General features: G+C 40.7%; 2 protein-coding genes across 2 annotated transcripts in view; both read right to left on the bottom strand.

The window, feature by feature from the left end:
- LOC137996591 (uncharacterized) overlaps positions 1-11534 on the bottom strand; it is a 49291-nt gene extending 37757 nt beyond the window's left edge. Inside the window, exon 1 of the mRNA XM_068842068.1 lies at positions 11389-11534. The gene's annotated coding sequence lies outside the window, so the exon portion shown is untranslated. The remainder of the gene's footprint in view (positions 1-11388) is intronic.
- The window catches only part of LOC137996592 (uncharacterized), a 34694-nt gene extending 23055 nt beyond the window's left edge, over positions 1-11639 (bottom strand). Inside the window, exons 1-3 of the mRNA XM_068842069.1 lie at positions 11511-11639; positions 9776-9815; positions 8545-8598 (exon numbers count right to left, since the gene is read on the bottom strand). Coding sequence (XP_068698170.1) covers positions 8545-8598; positions 9776-9815; positions 11511-11521 — 105 coding nt within the window. The 5' untranslated portion in view covers positions 11522-11639. The remainder of the gene's footprint in view (positions 1-8544; positions 8599-9775; positions 9816-11510) is intronic.
- Between the last annotated feature and the right edge of the window lie 861 nt (positions 11640-12500).

The raw sequence follows: 12500 nt of genomic DNA on the forward strand, positions 1-12500 counted from the left end.
TCCGAGCGTTCCACCTCCGGTATACCATGTCTTGCAAACACAGATTTAAGGGCACGTATCGTTTCAGATGAGGCAAGTGATGCCAAGTAATTGACCTCGATGAACTTCGAGAAATAGTCCACCACGATCAGATAGGGGCGTTTCTTGACATAGCAGATGTTAGTGCCGATCATTTGCCACGGTCTGTCCGGGACTACGCTTGGAATCATGGGCTCTTTCTTGATTATTCTTCGCTCGGTACACTTGCGGCACTGCTTCATGCACTAGGTCTTCAATTTGACGACTAAGACCTGGCCACCATAACGCTCGTTTCGCTCTTTCTGTGCACTTCGTAACGCCTTGGTGGCCCTCGTTAATGCGGTCGAGCATCTCCAGTCTTAGGGACGTTGGGATGACGATCCTTTCAGCTTTGAGAAGCAATCCGTGGACAACCGAAAGTTCATCCTGGATTTGCCAATAGCGTTTAAGAGCGTCTGGTACTCTGGCTCGGTCTGGGCAGCCTTCACTGCAGTATTCCTTCACATTTTAACAGACTTCGTCCTCTTCTTGTTTTTCTTTTATTTGCTCGAGCTGTGTGTTTGAGGCTGGGAGGGAGGCAAATACATGTTGAACGTATCAATCGATCTCCTCTTCAGTACTCGACTGCCTATCCTGCTGCTCTACAGGTGCTCTTGATAGCGCATCAGCAGTAATCAGGCTCTTTCCGAGAACGTGGGACACTGTGAAGTCGAATCTTAACAGGCGCATATGGAGTCGTTGGATCCGTGGTGACATTTTCTTCCAAGTTCTTTGAACCAAGGATTGGAACCAGAGGCTTGTGATCGGATTCTTATTGGAACCGCTTTCCGATAAGGTAATCTGCCAATCTCTCGCAAGCCCAGGTAGTGACGAGGGCCTATTTTTCAATCTGGGCGTATAGTGTGTGACAATTGCTAGGGCCAAGATTCCATTACCCAAGAGTAAGAATGTCCAATTTAGCGTTAGAAAAGTGTCAATTTTGAAACGAAGTTTTGCGGGAAAATGTACAATAGACCAAATCGACTATTAACTCAATATTGTACCCAATTCAAATCTCCGGGGTTAGGATACTTTGTGTATGGTATTGGAATTTTAACACAGCATTCACATTTAAATGATATGGAAATTCCTGGAACAAAACGTTTTATTCCCAAAGGGTTTGAATTGGGAACAACATTGAGTTAGCCAATTTGGTCTGTTGTTTATTCTCCCGCAAAACTTTGTTCAAAAATAGAAACTTTTCTGACGCTGATGAGGATGGGGCCTGAAACCAAACAAATGGAACGTTCCTTACTTTAAAGTTTGGATGTTGATTTTCTGATGTTTTGTCACAGAGGGACCGGGCCGAAGCAAAATAATGCAATGAAACGGGCGATTTCTTAGAACTTCTAAGGCCCGGTTTCAGACTCCGTACTTTACATGAGCCGAACCGAATTCGAATTTAGACCGACCCAAATCGGTCAGTGTAAAATGCAGACTGCCGACCCGGTGCCATTAAGTTCGGCGTCTGAATCAGTTCAGCCGGGATTAATTAATTTGGGTCCGGTCAGTGTAAAATGCAGACTGCAGACCAGGGCCCAGTTGTTCAAAAGACAGGTTAAACTAACCTTTGGTTAGGCCTAACTGGAGGTTAAATTTCCTAACCATGAGTTTGTTAACTCGCTTTTAAAATTGCGTTGTTCGAAGCGCGGTTAGACGACAGGTTAGCTAACCTCGGGTTAAGCGCGTTTAACCCGCGGTTAGCATCCCATAATAAATTATTCGTACAATGTTGCCATGGTGAGCAAGTTGCGAGCTCTGCAAAATGGCTTCCTCAGCTATCTCACGCAAAGCTTGAAAACAACAAGATTGGTAATAAATAAAATAGACTCTCGTCTGTGAAATCTTCGTCTGTGAAATCGTCGATTTCACACTGAATTCCGGCTCTAAATCTCCTACATCACAATCTCCTAAATCACAAAACAACAAGTCCGCCATCTTTATTCCTGATTTAACCGGAGTTTAACAATTTAACCGTGCTCGCTCGGTGGGTTAAATTTAACCACCGTTTAACCGGAGGTTAGTGTTAAGCTTACGTTCAACAACGCAACTAACCTGCGATTAAAATTTAACATCCGGTTAAGGCAATTTAACCCGGGGTTAGGATTTAACCCGCTTTCGAACAACCGGGCCCAGGGGTAAAATACAGACTGAGGTTATAATGTAACTGTTGAAAAACCCAAACCCTTATGAAATGCTAACAGTTAAGCCTAAATATTGTTGTAGGCCTAATTAGGCCTAAGGTTAGCATTTCTAAGGGGTTTGGGCTTTTTCAACAGTAACATTATAACCTCAGTCTGCATTTTACCCCAAAATGGCTTCCTCAGCTATCTCACGCAAAGCTCGAAAACAAAATTTTAGCGCTTCAGAAATTGCCGTTTTGACGGAAAGAGTTGAAGAAAACCTTTCGCTGATACAAAGCAAGTTTACCAACAGCGTCACCAATCAGAAAAAAAAAATGTGAAAAAAAATCGCCGATGCTGTAAACGCTGTTTATTCCTGATTTAACCGGAGTTTAACAATTTAACCCTGCTCGCTCGCCCACCGTTTAACCCGAGGTTAGTGTTAACCGGTGTTTGAACAACGCAACAAACCTGCGATTAAAATTTAACCTCCGGTTAAGGCAATTTAACTCGGGGTTAGGATTTAACCCGCTTTCGAACAACCGGGCCCTGGTCTGCAGTCTGCATTTTACACTGACCGGACCCAAATTAATTAATCCCGGCTGAACTGTTTCAGACGCCGAACTTAATAGCGCCGAAATTAATTCACAGAAGCATACTATGATTGAAGAAACTTGCAAAGTTGTAATAATTTCTGCATTTGATTGGGCTCATGTGAAGTACGGCGTCTGGATCAAAGCCGCTCCACAGCCGTAATTCCCGGCTAAGCCAGGCGGGAAAAATTGCGAATTAGACCGGTTGTTCTGAATTGATTCACACGCCGTATTTCACTTGAACTTAATTAAATGAACTCGATTCAGATCATGTAAAGTACGGCGTCTGAACCGGGCCTAAGAAGCTAAAAAGTTGGGAAGTAGAAGTTGTCTGATCTGCAAACTCCGGGGAGGGGTGACTTTGGGTATGCAAATGCTTGTCGAAATTTTTGAATTAAACTCCTAAAGGAGACTAATTTGGGCGTGGCCCAGGCTTTTTTTCGACCCCTAAATGAAACCATATTTAAAACACATTAAATAGTCATTTTTAAATTTCTTCTCGTGCAACCCTGAACGCGACCTTGACAGCTACATATGGGCTACATATGATGGCGTTTTGCCATGAACACCCTAAGTAGGACCAAAATCCGAAATTTACACCCCTAAGCTAGCGAGACGACGAGCATTCCAGGCCTTTAATATGCGAGTCCCTTTCCCGGGCTGCAAACATTTTGCTTAGGCAAACGTCCAGATTTCTTTTCGCGATTTCGAAAACTTCCAGAAGGTCAAAAGCTACTGTAGGTAATAAAATTGTTCAACGATGAAATGATATATGAAATGGATCATATATGAACAGCGGATATGAAATCAAGTAAAGCTATGATCCTCGCAATTATGAACGCAATTTCTGCAATTGCGTAAAGAAGCCTGAAAAATTCAGGACTTTATAATCCGCAGTTCATATATGATCCATTTCATATATCATTTCATCGTTGATTCATTCCTCACGGGAACTTTGGAACCCAGAAATGACCAGCTCCCAAGGTCAGTGGCTTCAGAACTCAGTTCGTTAGAGCGTCGCACCGGTATCGCGAGGTCACGGGTTCAAGGCTTCTTTACGCAATTGCAGGCTTCTTTACGCAATTGCAGAAATTGCGTTCATAACTGCGAGGATCATAGCTTTACTTAATAAAATTGTTGCTCGATCTCTTAATTAAATTTTCTTTGTACAATCTTTAAATTTTCAATGCAAACCAGTTAAGAGACGACAATCGATATCAATATCTAGACTGCCGAATGCACAGTAGAGTAGGAAACGCCTTTCTTCAAACGGACGGTGTAATGAACTATCATGTGGAGACACCATAGTTTAGATATCTTGTAAATAAAGATATGAAACATACAATGTCAAGAAAAGAACATCCTGACTGGCAATTGCTTTATTCATAGAGATTCTCGAGTAGAAAAATTACGTTGATCATCTTATTGTCCGTCAATATGATCGTCGCCAATGGCAACATGAGCGCAGATTGTCTGCCATAATGACTACAGTGAGTTTTCAAACACCCTGCTGATAAACATTTCTACCACTTTTTGTTATTCTCTTTTTTTCCCAAAAACTTCAAGCTTGCTCACTATCCTGTATGAATTCATTAGCCATGCCAATAAAGGAACACATGTACTCTCAGCTAGCAAATGTATGTTTTGTCTTTCCAGCAACTTTACAGTTTAAATGGTCGAAACAAAGTTATGTCCACAACCAAATGGAATTATCAATCCCTTTCCTCATGTTGTTGGACTGAGGTGTTTTTGAACACGTCTTCTTGTCAGTTAAAAGATTAGTTTCTGTTAGTTTTAGCTCTAAGCAAATTTTCCGTTCTGATGCAGATGGTCCCAGCTATACGATCGATCTCCAAAACGGCAATTTAACAGTTATAAAGTGCAGTTCGTCATCCTAAATGTGATCTTTGCAACCATTTACCTTTCGTCTTAGGCGATGCAATTCGAATACCAGAGGACCTTCCAATTTAATAGTTCCCTTATCAACAACAACGAAAAACGATCATGTCTAGTGCTCCATGCAGTGCGTTCACTTGGATGTCTTATTCAAAGTCCCGGAGGGGGGGGGGGGGGCACTCCCATATGAAACAGACGGGGATGCTCGACGTCTCGCTTAGGGGTGTAAATTTTGGATTTTGGTCTCGCTTAGGGTGTTCCAGGCAAAGCGACAATATTTTAAGCCGCCAAGGTCTCGTTTAGGGTTCCGCGAAGAAACACAGAATTGAATTGAAGAACTTGAGATTTATGACAATCCTCCTAAAAACTACTTTTAGATAAAAGCATTCGATGATTATGTCTTTATATCATTAAAACTCATTGCATCTCGTATTTGTGTGTTTTTAAGCGGTCTCTTTTAGGGGTCAAAATTTGCTTAAGCCACGCCCAGATTGGTCTCCCTTAGGGGTCACGAAAAGCTTGAGCCACGCCCAGATGGTCTCCTTTAGGGAATAAATTCAAAATTTCCGACGAGCATCCCCGTCTGTCCCCCCCCCCCCCCCCCCCGGCTTCAAAGTTTTAAATCATATGTCTCAGATAGTACGGGAGATTCAATTGGCAAATTAAACGAGCCGTACAGTACACCAATTTTTTGTTGCTTGATTCAATGATCTGGAGGTGTAAAAAATATCTTGATAACCTTGTTTTCTCGAGCGGTGCTGTAAGTTACGGCTGCCTGTTTTTCAGGTTCAGTCTGTTTGTTTCGTAGTGGAGACTTCAAACTAGAGAAAAAGGTGGCTGTAACCAACACTTCCCCCGGCCAAAGTGACTCGGACACTGTAAAAGGTGTACACCAGTCGAATTGGAAGAAATTACAATTAATGCGGCCATTTTGCAATGGAAGAAGGGCAGTCACTTTCAGTACAGCCGCATGAATTCGGTGATTTAGAGGCAGTAAAAAAGGCCGAATCGGTGGAGAAAATTTAAAAATTGTCAGCTGAAATTAGCGTCATACCCGAGCTGTTATGAGTCTCTTATACAACTGTGAAATGTACAAAGTAAGAGAACAGATGTATAAATCAGTAGTCTCTAAGAATTTCAGAGGTTACAGCAATTATCGTTGTTGTTTAAAGATGAGGTTAGGTCTATTTTCCTATTGTTATTTTTAAAAGATTCAATGTTCTAGAAGTCCTTCAATTTAACTACCTACAATTCTCGCCAAATTAAAGTGGGACACCATGTACAGCTCTAATATTCTGACTTTTAGGTGTGATCCTTCCTCCCCAATGTTGAATTCACTGATTTAGAGGAGTCATCTCGCAAAACCAACATTGGGAGAGCAGAGGACATTACTTGTGTCCCAACTAATGTGACGGGGATTGTGTTTTGAAGGAATTTTAAGTAGGTGGTGCACAACGGGGAAAGGCGGGAAAACGCACGAGCTGCGAGGTGGTTGCTGAATAATTTGGTAGTAGCCAAAACGCGGGGCCGGGGTGTCTTTTTTTCCAAAATTTTGTTTCATTTTGTCGTCATTCTCGAATGACTGTCATTTATGGTGGCAATTAGTCAAAAAAATTGAGGAACCTACGGAAGCTATGAAAGCTCTTTAATAAGGGGCATTTTAGTTTTTCCTAAAATCGTACTTTGTTTTTTTGTCTTTCCGAAAATCGAAGTTTGTTGTTCGAAATTAAGAGAATTTCCGAAATTGCTACAATTGGAGTTTATGGAATACACGCTAACTGCCAGACAGAGTCCCATCGTAATATTCACTTCGTTAAAAAAAAAAACAAAACGACAGAATCACAGTTCCACGATGATCGTCACGCAGTCATGCAACGTTCTTTTTGCTTGTTTGTTCGTGTTGTTGTCAATGTTCTTTTCTGATTTACTACAAACGTTTTGTAGTAAAGTCAGTCGCACAGGAACTTGCTAGCCAATTCTATTCGGACTTCAAGGGATCGAATCCAATTTTACGAGAAAAAGCACAACCACACTTAGAACAATTTTGCGAAAACAAGCAACTGAGAACGTTTGCGTGACGACCATAGTGGAATTATGGCTATGTTCTGTTTCGTTTTAATTGTATTGCGGAGAAGTTCCTTACGAAGTAAACATTAAAATGTGGTTTTAAAATGTGAAGCTCCTTCACGAATAGCTATTGCGTAGGCATCGCCGTCTTGTTTACTCAAAAGAACTCTCGCAACCGCGCTAAACTCGGCTCCATGGTAATTTCGTTAAGAGCAACCATGTTCAGTAATAAAGGTCTGGAAATCCATTGTTATTTGTGTATGTGATATCCACGTACAAATCTTTGGTGTTTCTCTGTAGGTGTGCTTAATAGGGAGCGAGAAAGGTACTCTCGTCCTTCCATCTGGTATTTCCCCATTTTTCGTTCACTTTCGCTAAGATTCCTGATCGACCGTCTCTTGCATGTTCTTTCCTGGACTTGTCAAATTCAAGAACTTGAAGGAGTGGGACAATTCCTGGATGTTAGTTTAGTTAGTTTATTGCCAGTCAATCAATCATAGCTCCGCAAGAGCGTATGAAAACGCCAGTTTTGGTAGTTTAAATCCTCGAGAGAGAGTTAGCTGCCGGAAACGGCAGAGTGCTGAAGTTCCATGCCAGCATAAAAAAGTTAAAACGCTGCAGCTGTGTCTACAAAATCTGTCCCGTAATATTATAGAGAACTGCGAATTTTGTGGTTCCAATACATCTTTAGAGGGAAACTTTCGCCGTTAGTGACATTTCATTTACTACGAAATCTGTGGTTCTAACATATATTTAGGGGGAAACGTTTCGCCGTTACTGACATTTCAATAACTGCAAAATTTGTGATTCCAACATACATTCAGGGGAAAATCTTTCGCCGTTAATGACATTTTGATAACTGCGAAATTTGTGGCTCCAATATTTGTGGGGGAAAATCTTTCTCAGTTAATGAGATTTAAATTACTGCGAAATCTTCGGTATATAATAAAAGTATACTGATAAAGTTTTTTGCGAACTTTTATTAACTATCTGTGGATAAATATAACTGCAAAATTTTCAGGCGAAGTTGGGCGGAGAATGGGAAGGAGTCCCTCCCCATTCTCCGCGCAACTTTGCCGCTCGTTGTTTGCCCCTCGTGCCAACAATTAGCCATTATCAAAAATACCAACGGTCTTAATATCCGCGAAGAAACGTACTGGATTTCAGTTTATTATTTAGAATCATTTCCGTTATTTTTCCGTTACTCTTAGTATTTAAATTCAAATTTGTTGTAACTGCCATGTTTTATCACATTTTTTCCAGTATTACGTCAACATCCATTTACTGTATAAATTATATGTACATAGAAGCAATTCAATGTAAACTCTCATTGTACCTGAAGAAGGCTGGTTTGTCCAGCCGAAATATAGTACACCTCTAAAATCAAATCTGCGTTGTATCGGCTCTTGCTTAAAATATTTAGTTTCTCAACTTATAATTACGCCGATCAGATCAAGCCACTGATCCAACATACACCGACAGGAAGATTGTCCACGGTTGCTTGCTTCAAAACTCTTTGTTTGTCCCTCCAAAATTTTGCATAAGCATTTTTCCAGTTCCTCTTGGGACCATTGTAAGTCCCAAGAGAAAATAAAAACAATGCTAATGCAAAATTTTGGAGGGACAAACAAGGAGTATTATGGTATTTTTGATACTGGCTAATCCCATCAGCTACGCAGGTTAAGCACGATTATATTTCCTCATTACACCGATGATATTGTTTCCCTTGGACGCTGTGCAAGTGCAGAAGTAGGAAAACAAACTTATTAGAAACAATATGGAATAAATAAAGATGGAAAAAATCCTACCTGAGAAGATTCTCCTTCCCCAGCCGATTCCTCAGACATATTGTCAACTTGCACCTGAAATTTGAATAGGGAATACATTAGGTGGTTTTCTGAATTTCCAGTGACAGTGTCCCCACCACCCCTTTGGACTGTGGATATGCCATGAGTCGCAGCCAGTGATCGAAAAAATATTCGGAGACCTCGTTGTGGGGGTCTAGTACTAAAAATTATTCAGATTTATAATTATGGAAAACAGCTGCTGGATGGCAAGCTTTGCCATTCTTTACGACTGACAAGGTCAAATGACACAGTCATGCAAAGGGACTATTAAATGACCCAATTACCTATTACAACATTGTGAGGTCTTTTCTTGGAATGTGATAAAAGGAAAGGAAAGGAACTTTACTTAAGTGTCTAGTCGTTCTAGCGCTGGAGCATTAATTGCGGACACTGTAAACTGAAATTAACAATTAACACAAATCAAGTCAAATGTTGGTTTTTGAGGAGAGGGGACACCAGAGTACCCGGAGAAAACCTCTCTGTGCAGAGTAGAGAACCAACAATCTCAACCCACATATGACACGAGTGCTTTCACCACTGCGCCATCCCTGCACCCCTGATGCACAATGAAATAAAGATGCATCATTTTTTACACTGAAGAATTCCTGAAATTCAAAAGAAATTAATTCACAAGACCTCTACATGTTGACTGTTACAAAAGAAACAGAGTGACCAAATGTCATTTGTGAATTAACTGTTAAGGGAGCAGTGATGGTGTAATGATGAAACCACTTGTCTCCCACCAATAAGGCCCAGGTACGATTCCTGGACTTGACGTTATCAGTGGGTTGAGTTTGTTGACTCTTCCCTGCTAGAATAGGTTTTTCTCTGGGTACTCTGGTTTTCCCCTCTTCTCAAAAACCAACCTCTGATTTGATGTGTTGCTCTGATTTAATTCTGTACTGCTACACTATCCCCAATTAGTGCCAAATACACTTGACACTGAAATAAAGTTCACTATCATTGTCACTTGTTATTATTACATGCATAATTTCTCAATTAACTGTACCATGCCTATTCTTCAAACTCCACTATAAGTTAAAGGGCCCAAAATACTTGTATCATCTACAGTTGTACATTCAAAAAATCACTAGCAGTGATCCTAGCACTTATCTCAACAATGTAAGCAATTCTTGTCTCTCGTAGACAGCTGAAAAATACATTCAACACAAATCCATGACTAACAACTTACAAGTGATGTCTGATCCTCAAATGGCCTCAAAACACTTTTCCTGTTTTTAAGGACAACAAAAAAATTGGTATTAACTTTGCTTCAATTTACATTTGCATATTCATTCATCCAAACTCGAAAGGTGATGCATGACACCTGTACCCTCTTTCAAAGTTCTTGCGGTTATAAAAACAGGGTGGCAGTCCAGGAGTAAATACTACCATTTGCATCCATCCTTGAAGCGTGACTAATTTTGCACAAAGTTTTACTTTTCAAACATCAATAGTTTGTCCGGTAATGAGTCACTTTTGACCAATGAAACATTGGCAGTTATGGTATGTCATGAAATTGACAATGTTTTTGGCAACATACCAGCATGTTTTGTTCATGTGCTCTTAAAGTTTTCAAATTTTCCATGAGAGCGTTCGGGTTTTGCTTGACAGTCCTAGTGATGACTCTGCTCGTTTTGCAATGGAGACAAAAAAATCCAAAGTTAAGTTAAGTAAATTACGGTCCAGGAGTCCCTTCAGATCAAGACTTCAAATGCTCCACGAAACACAGAAGAGTGTGTGTGCAGAATGCCCTTAAAACAAATATTTCCTCCTTGATCTTTCTAGTTTCACTTTGGTTTCAAGTATTTTTTCTCGTAGTTTCTGAATCATTCATCTTTTCAGTTTAAATCTCTCTTCACTTCTCAGTAATGATGTACCTTTCAAATGGAGTTTTTTCTTACCCCCTTCAGCCCCTCTTATATTTGCAAAGAAAGTCACTTTTCAGACAAGTCCGGGCCTTGGGACAATCTGAAGTCTAGCTACATGGATCAGTCCTTTCAACGGGTTTGGTTTTCACACTACAATGTACATGTACATGCAGGTGACGACCCCTCGACCAATTATAGCTTTACATCAGGTATTATTGTAATCGAGAAATCCGTTCCTTCGATACGTTTTGAGGAAGGAACTGCAATTTTCAGGCACATGGGATCATCATTCAACATAACATGCTCACCTTTGTCATTTTGGTAAAGTATACATGTATCATGTCTTTGGAAATTCATGGGAGATAGATGTTTACAACTCTTCAAGACTCCGCGGCAGATTCATAAAAATATCAGCTCTTATGGAAAACCTGAAAACTTAACCAAGAGCATGTGAACAAAACATGCTGGTATGCCGCCAAAAACATTGTCAATTTCACGTCACAACCGCCAACATTTCATTGGTCAAAACCAGACACACCCTTAATGTTTGAAAAGTAAAACTCTGCCCAAAATTCATCATGCTTCAAGGGTGAATGCAAATGGTAGTATCACAGGAAATGAACATGCCTTGAGACTGAAAGGCCCAGGGCAGCATCGGGCAGATATAAACTAACCCAAGACGTCTGATTTGAAACCTAAAGGATATGTAGCCTGCAAAGCAGGTGTATTTTTGTTTTTGTAATTATTATCGGCCGACATCTTGGATGGTGAGACTAACAGAGGAGTGGGACAAGTCAAAAAATTGCACTCAGTGAGAGGAGGACAGTATGAAATGTTACCAACCCTCTACCGACTGTGTGCTTTCAAAATGGCGGCTCATTACAGTCCGTTATGAATGTTGGACTTGAAAAAGCATCCACCTGGCAAAAAATACCTCCTCTGCAGGCTTAAGGATATGAGAAGCAGGAAATCCACACTCCTCTTGCCTGTGCTCTTGTTTTGATTCTCACAGAACTGGACAACTGTTTCACCAGGGATGTTACAGACGTAGCTTACCTTTGAAACATGACTGCATTAGGCCTTTTCAATAAGCACTAAAAATACAAGTGCTTCAAATTAGAAATTTTTCATAGTTTATGAAGGCATGTCATAAACAAGGACAAAAAAACAACAGTGGGAATTGTGACCACAGTAGTAATAATGCACGAAAGCACACTTTTTTGCTGTCCAGAATGCCAGTTTATGCAACTCATACAAAACGTGAATGACATGAAACCCTAGTAACGTGGATACATCCACGTGTTACAAAATCGTGTGCCTAGCTTTCCATCGAGTTTTGAATTAAAACCAGGTCTCAGACCAGTTACTTCACGCTTAAACCACAACGTTTTCTTAGCCCTGGTACTTACAAGGTCTTTTAAGGCATTAGTCACCACTTCACTGGTTTTGCCGCCCCGGAGAAACAGTGCAGTTTTCGTGTTTTCGACATTCTTTGGCTCGCGATGTTCCACAGTACGCCTTCCGCACTGTGTTTTGGGACGCCTGTCAAAAACGAAACACGAGAATATACATAAGATAGTGTCGTGGTTAGTCTGATGAGAAATACTTGGACTGGAATGACAAAAATTCGACGACAAAACAGAAAAACACAAGTACTTCCGACACTGCTGCCATCTTGAATGTGCTCCTCTGTAGAGCTGGTAACTATCTTTCCAACCTCGTTCCCAGGGTCTCTCTTCCATGCCTTCTTTGTCGTTTAGGAGGGAGAGATAAGAGAAGTTCTCGTACATTTAGGACAGGCAGTCCTTGCTTTTGCCGTGTCACGTTAATGCAGTGTTTGATCTCTCCCAGGAGCCCATGACTAGGAGCGAACAACAGCCCTATATTCCCGTCACGGAATTTTCACAGATCGATTTATTTTTAGATTGAATAAGACTCCCAAAAGAGCCCGATGACCAAACAAACGAAACGAATTTACGTCGTAGCTTTGTTTTCTTGCGGAAAAGGTAGTTTAAAAATAGATCGGACAGTAAAAATGCCGTGACA

Source organism: Montipora foliosa, chromosome 3 (genome assembly GCF_036669935.1).
Source record: "Montipora foliosa isolate CH-2021 chromosome 3, ASM3666993v2, whole genome shotgun sequence".
Classification (NCBI taxonomy): domain Eukaryota; kingdom Metazoa; phylum Cnidaria; class Anthozoa; order Scleractinia; family Acroporidae; genus Montipora; species Montipora foliosa.